We start from the raw sequence: 7,578 nt of genomic DNA, 5'->3' as shown, positions 1-7,578 counted from the left end.
TATCCCAACGGCAGAACTCATCCCCATATGCATAAGTGATGTGTTTTGCTGTGTATTGAGCCTCTAATTTTTCTTTAAAAACCTTCAGAACTCTGTGCTTTGGGGCTGTCTGCTTTTCTGCAAATATCCAGCATCTGTCCTTCAAGCCTATCTATATGGTCTGTGAGCTGTTAAGTATCATGGAATAAAAAGGCAAGTGAAACTAAGGAAGAAAGGAAAGAAAAATTACATCTGTATGTTAACCAAATGCAAAACACACACACACACACACACACACACACACACACACACACACACACAGGAAAGACAATTTACAATATCAAAAGAAAACAAAATCACTTTTTAATTGACTTTCTCTTTGCCAGTTCTGAAGCTAAGCACTTGCTCCTTCCTTATTAACTTTAGTCTTTTGAGCAATATTTTCCATTGTAAGCACTTTCTAAAAAATCATTTTCACACATTTCTCAGATACATCAATCCTTCCGGCATTCCTCTCTGTGCACATTATGGTACCCCAGCTCTAAATATAAAAGACTTTTATTATGTCCATTAACCATGGACATATGTGCTCCAAAAGTTTCCTGACACGCAGTCATTTGTGGGTTTTTAATTATAAACAGAAAATATTCACTAGAAAAATAAAGAAGCAAGCCCATAAATATATCTTTATACATTGGAGTTTTGTCTGTATACGATGAAACGTTTGGATACATGGCGTTCCCCATGGCCAGCTTCAGAACGCAAGCCCACGTGCATTTATGAACACAGAGATGTACATTCACACGTACAACTAAATCCAGGCACCGTACAGGACTCCATTGTGGGTACTGCTGCCTTATTTCTAAAATAAGGGAGCGATGTTTCTTACACTCACCAGGTCTCACTCCACACGAAAGTTTAAATGGGAAAGAAGGCAATGCCCAGTAACATACTTGACAAACGAAGTCATATTTATTGAATGCGTTTTATTTTAACAACCAAAAAATTCTAACAGCCTAACAATGCACATAAGTTAAAAATTAATTATCACTTAGTGATAACAAAGATAGTTGATTTACATGGAAAAAAGAACATTTACAATATGTTAATCCTTATTCACATTGTTGATACCGCAATAAAACACAATTTGTTTTTTCATTTCACAAAAAAAAAAAAAAGGCGGGAAATTGTGCTTTGTCAAGAGGCACTACAAGAGAAAGTTTCTTCTTCCAAATAGATATTATATGACAGATATTGAATAAATAGACATATATGCATTGTAATTCGCAAAGATCTGGCAAGACCACAGGCTAAAATGCCCACAGATTCACTTAGAATCACTGCAAACTTGGCAGTGAAATTAAAAAATAAAAGGCAAGACTTAGCATTGAAAAATACCTAATAAATTTTTGGTTGAAGTGTAAAAGATACCAAATGCGGATGCCATCGATAGATGAACCACCTTGTAAGAGCTTGGCAACATCAGTTTCCATTACGTGTACAGAGTGACCTTCAGCAACAGTGTAAGAAGACAATTTGGAAAGAGTAACTCGGAGATCAGGAAGCAGCGAGCGTGGACTTTCAGATTAAAGCTGCAGCATACTACGGCAGCAGAAGGATGGGCCCGGGGCGTAACTGCAACAACCATCCTTTTGCAAAAGTATGTGACGCTCGTGTCAAGATAATTTTTTCAACATCATTATTTGAAAAAAGTACAGGAAAATGTCCCTTTAAAAACTCCAGAGGTTACTGAGCAGCTAGAATTAGCTTGTATTGCAACATGTCTTCTCCCTGTATATTGTAAGTTCTGAGTTAATATCTACACATAGAGGTTTTTTTTTTAACTCCTACCTTTTATACCTTTCAAATATATAAATAGTATTAACAGTTATATTACAATGTTTGTGTAGTAAACAGAAAATAACTTTCAAAGTGATATTGCATGAGGTCTTTGACAAGGTTGCATGAGAGCAGAACTCCAAAAAAATCCAACCGTGTGGGACTGTCTGGCGGCCACGTTGAAGCATGGGTTAGGGTTGCGAGGCCAGTCCTGAAGGGGAGGTCACCTCTTGCAATTACTCTAAGTACAAGTGGGAAGTAATGCTACTGGTGCTTCTGAGAGGAAGCTACAGGAGGTTTGGAGAGCTATAGTAGGTTGCAGCTTTAATGCTCATTCCACTAAACAGCCAGTCGGCATTAGTTCTGCTTTACGTAAGGTAATTGCTATGTCGGTAACTGAGAAAATGTTTCCGTTTACGATGAGTAGGTGATTCCACTGAAATCGCTTCGCTTACTCTATTGCCTGGAGCTGCACAATGATTCAGAGAAAGGTTCTTATTAGGGCTGCCATACCAGGGAAGGGATGAGGCATGTGAAAGCAGGGATTCTAGAAGTTTGGTCAGGTGGATGGAATGTGGACGAAGAAGAGGAAGCCCAAGTGAAACAGAAATAGGAAACACCTTTTGGGAGACGAATGGATGGAGGTTTATTTGAGAGGGAACCCCATTAACCGGGTGGCAACTTCTTTTCTAACTTAACATTACATTGAACTATTTTCTATTAAAAAAGAAAAGGAAAAAAGAAAAAGAGAAAACAGCAACAACAAACAATTTTTAAATGAGCAGGCTTATTCATTTTAAGATCTGAAGCCACAAACAGGTAAATAAGTTTCACAATAAAATGTGGCTCATATTATGAATTCCATACGTCCAAGGGCAAACGTCATTTTATCAAGACAAGTTTTCTCTGTACTGAATTTCAGTTTTATTCATTTGGAATTCCACAGAAATGCATCTGTTCACTACAGGAATAACAAGTAGAATAACGGAACATGTCGAGTCATTTTAAGTGTGCATTGTGTCTTTAGAGCAATTTGACTTGTATCATTTTAAGGTGCCCTGATTTTTTTTCCCACTTTCCTTTCTTCATTCTTTTTGGCAGTGTTGATTTGTTTAAATACATACCTCAAAAATTACCCATCAAGCTGCCAGATAGGAAGCCATAGAATTAAAAAAAAAAAAAATCAGGGACAAACACAGAAAATAAATAGGAATTCAAAAATAGTCACCCCACCCTGAGAGCAGGCCGCAGTTTATCAAAAAGCCAAAGCGACTCACTGTGAAGTGGTTTTTTTTTTAATACATAAACAAGTCTCTGCTTTAAGAACTCATTTCACAGTCTATTCTTTCAGATTGTAAAGTTCTCTGTCCCATGCAATTTAATATATATATGTAAATATATAGATATATACATATACATATACACACACACTTGTGGCTTCCTTCATTTGTTTCGTAGATCTTTTCATCCTGGAACTTGCCTGATGTCTCTTCTGTAAGTGCAAGGATAATGAAGGCAGAGTCTCCTGTGATTATAATTACTATGATCCAGTCAATTGTAAAAGTGTAACACTTTAGTGTCTTTGCCAAGGCGATGTCTGATTCGGGAATACTGAACTTACTCAGTTTATAGGTGTATCCTGTGCAACAAAAAATGTCCAAAAAAGGTAAGAAAAATAAAACAGACCAAAAAAGGACAAAAATAAAATAAAACAAAGCAAAAAAATTTTTTTTAAGAAATTAAAACAGAAAATCCTTGGACTGATGTATTGCTTTGCCTGGTAAGAGTTCACATTATCTCTGGTCAATTTCAGCAGGCGTGGCCTTGCTTTTCTCGGCATTTTCCTCCTCGGCCTCTACTTTGTACATCTCCTCAGAGCCTTCCTCGCTGTCGTTCTCCTCGGACTCCGTCAGCAGCTCCTCGTCCTTATACTCCGCCACGTCCACCGCGGAGCCCAGGTGCTCCTTGAGCTTCCCGTGATGCTTCACGTGATACCGCTGGTTCTGGAAGAACTTGATGATGGTGTGTTTGGGGAGATCCAGCTGAGCAGAAAGCGTGTGGATGGCTTCCTGATCAGGGTACAAGCCTACATCATGGATAAAGCTTTGGAGGATCCCCAGGGCTTCCAGGGAGATCTTGGTGCGAGACCGGGGCTTTTTGGCACAGCTGTCTTCAGTCGGAGGAGGTGGGGGTGGAGCTTCTTCTCTGGGAGGGGAGCTCTCCTTGGCTGGCTGCGACTGCTGTCTATGAAGGACCTGATAATTGAAATTAAGAAATATATATATATGTTAACATTTGATGCAGGATCTCACCTTTCAAAAGCCATCATTCCTCTAAATATGTGTTGTCTATCTATCTTTGCAGTTGTGCTGTAGTCATTTGTCAATTCAGGTCTTTCGGGAACTTAAAAGAATTTCTGGAGATTCAGAATCTCATTTTCAAAACAAAATGTTAAAAATAAGTTTGCTATATTCTGAGGCACAGGGAAGTTAAAGTCATTTAGTGCCCAAGGTCATTTGCATTCAAACAATCTGCTTCCAGAGCCTTCCCTGCTATTAGCCAGCATGATATGTCTCCTCTCTAAAGCCTAATGGCAAAGAAACTGGACTCAGTGAGAAAGTACAGGCTCTACAATCAGACCTCATGGGTTCAAGTCCAGAGTCTTTCACTTAGCTGGATGTCCCTGTATGAGAGAATAACTTCTTTATGCCTCAATTTCATTATCTATAAAAGAAGGGTAAGTCACTGACTTCCTAGGGATGTTGTAAGAATTAAATAACAGAATGGATGTAAAGAATAGTGCTTACCTTAAATCAGAGGTTGACAAACTTTTTCAGTAAAGGGCCAGATTGTAAATACTGGAGGCTTTATAGGGCCTTAGAGTTTTTGTTGCAATGACTCAACTCTTATCTTTGCAGTTTGAGAGTAGCCATGACTAATATACAAGCAAATGAGCATGGTCGTGGTTCCAATAAAACTTTATTTACAAAAGTAGGTGGCATATCAAATTTGGCTATGGGCGATAGTCTGTCCTCCTCAAGCTTAGGGCAGACATTCAATAAATGAGAGTAATTATTACCATCAACCTCATAATTACTGTTAAGAGTATAACAGAGGAATAGTTGACATTTCAGCAGAAAAATCAACACTTTGCAAAATTAGGAAGAACTTGTTTATTTTCTTTTAGCCTTGACATCAATCCTTAATAATGTTTTTAAAAAATATAAAAACTTCCAAATTAAAGATAAATAATGTTTTTCTTAAATTAAGAATTTTAAATGACTATTTTATACTCTTAGATAAGCCTTCTCAATATTACTTTATAAACTATTAAAATTCTGTTTGCACACACTCCCTAATTTGTTTTTTGAATCCTTAATGTTAAGGTTTTCTAGTTGTAATTAATTTAAATTTATATTTTATCTCTATATATTTTCCACTCGTTTAAAAACAAAGGGATGCCTGAGGGGCTCAGTTGGTTAAGCAACTGACTTCAGCTCAGGTCATGAGCTTGCAATTTGTGAGTTCAAGGCCCGTGTTGGGGTCTGTGCTGACAGCTCGGAGCCTGGAGCCTGTTTTGGATTCTGTGTCTCCCTCTCTCTTGCCTCTCCCCCACTCAGACTCTGTCTCTTTCTTTCTCAAAAATAAACATACACACACACAAATAAAAAACAAAAAACAAAAAAACTCTAATGTTTAAATAGATTTCTAGACCCAAGATAGAGCTGCTCTTGCCTGTGATGCCATAATGGTCAACTGAACTTCCGAGTTCCTGTAAATGTTCCACTTGACCAGAAGCACAGCACATGGTACAGTGGGACAATCCCCAAATCCAGTACTCTATACTTATTTTCTTGTTCTTCGATCTTTCTAAATAAAGTCAGATATGCAACCCCAGTCAATCGTGCTCTGTTTGTATTGCCACTGCTAATGACTCAGAAAACTTGATCTTACCCAAATGCCTCAGGAAGAGTGTTCTACTGTATGTGAGGCACTATACTCCCCCAACCCATGGATTGCTTTCCTTGAATAACAGACACCAAACTCATTGTTAAATCATTTTAATTTTGTCATTTGACACTAGTTAGGCAAGCTTATTCTTGATCTTCAACATCATCTCTCTACATGACATAATTTCCCATTTTAATATTAAGTTAGTGAACGTCTTCAATCTGACCAAAGAAAGGTATGCAGCGGAGACTGTCCTAATGATGTGCTCCTGTTGCCATCACAGGCCCATGTGCCATGGGCTTCTTGGACAGGGGAGAGGATCACTGGATCCTAGGGAGGAGCCTCAGCCATTGCTCAGACATTGTAACACCAGCCCCAAAATTCGATAATTAAAAGGCTACTGTGATAGTCCTCACTAAAAAGTCCTCACCAAAGACAAAGACCACATTTCCTATACTTGGATCAGTGCTTAACTTTCTGGGTCCTCCCAAACTTTACGAATAGTGAGTTCACATTTTTAAAAATACACGTTTCTCTTTTATTCTCCCTCATATTTTATGCAGTCTCTTTCATGTTAAAGCAACAAATTAAACACTTTCCAGAATTCAGGGGGAAAGCAATCCAATGAGTACAGAAGAAACATGTCTGGTGGCATTAAAGAATTAATGGTACCACCATCCCCACCACCACTACTACCACCACCACACACTACCCATAGGCCCATTTTCTTCTTCTTGGGCTAGGAAATATCAGCATCAAAGCAAGAATCTAAGAAAAAAAATCCCTGACATCTATTTCAGTCTCAGAGACCACCTGATGAAAAAAAATTTCCTACCAATATGAAAATGTCAGCCTTTTATCTGGAATTTAATAACAAGCAGAAGAGGATGAAACTTTTCAAATAATAATTAGTAATCACGTAACAATCAAAATAATAATAAAAAGATAATCAAATGCAAATAAGAATATCCATCATAATAAGCTGACAGCTGGTGGCAGAAAGAAATCTAAAATACGGGACCATAAAACAGTGGCACTAAAGGTCCATATAATGTTGACCAATTAAAATGAATGTTCTTGGCATTTTCTTTACTACTTTCAACTAAGAGTAAACTCATGTGGTCTGCTGTGGTAAGCTGGCATCAGCGAAAAAATGAGAGCTCTGTTACTTCAACATCCTAATTATAGCCGGAAGGAAACATAGAGCTGCACTGTGGGCCTGTTCATGGCACTTTGATGGCAGAAGATATTTGCTCTGAGGTCATAATCTGGGCCGCCTGACCATTGTCATAAATGAACCACTATGTCAACAGGTGAGAATTTTGGTTTTTTGGGTGAGAAAGAGAAAGATAGACACTGAAATTATATATGAACTATGTACTCAAAGAACATACATACTCAAGCACGAGTACCCCCTATTAGAGCAATTGTGTTAATTGGAAAACAAAAGAGAATTAAAATGCCCCATTTTCTAAATTATGCTTGCCTTCTGTAGTAAAAGCCAGCATAATGGTTCCATTTAGTTAAATAATTAGATTGGTTCTTTAGGGGTTTTCCATTTTGTACTGGTTAGATTTAAAGAGATTTTCCAAAACTATACTTTGAAGTTACTATAATCTTTCTGCATGATAGGGTTTGTTCTTCTCCTGGGTCCAACCCACAAGCCTACTTCACCTCCCCTTTCACAGACTCGAGCAGTCCTAACACATGCGTGCAGGGAAGCCGCACATGAAATAGTGGAACAAGAATAGCTACCCCTTACTGAATGCGTACTCAGTGCTAGGCGGGCTAAGAACTTCACACAGATCA

At 38.1% G+C, this 7,578-nt stretch overlaps 1 protein-coding gene across 2 annotated transcripts in view; it reads right to left on the bottom strand.

Annotated features, from left to right (window-relative positions):
- Positions 1–968: 968 nt before the first annotated feature.
- The window catches only part of SATB2 (SATB homeobox 2), a 190,481-nt gene continuing 183,871 nt past the window's right edge, over positions 969–7,578 (bottom strand). For both annotated transcript variants that reach the window (XM_029934145.1, XM_029934144.1), the window contains exon 11: positions 969–4,073. In XM_029934145.1, the coding sequence (XP_029790005.1) occupies positions 3,612–4,073 (462 nt within the window). In that variant the 3' untranslated portion in view covers positions 969–3,611. The remainder of the gene's footprint in view (positions 4,074–7,578) is intronic.

The sequence above is a fragment of the Suricata suricatta genome, chromosome 3, assembly GCF_006229205.1.
Source record: "Suricata suricatta isolate VVHF042 chromosome 3, meerkat_22Aug2017_6uvM2_HiC, whole genome shotgun sequence".
Lineage (NCBI taxonomy): Eukaryota > Metazoa > Chordata > Mammalia > Carnivora > Herpestidae > Suricata > Suricata suricatta.
This window is presented reverse-complemented; position numbering and strand designations above follow the sequence as displayed.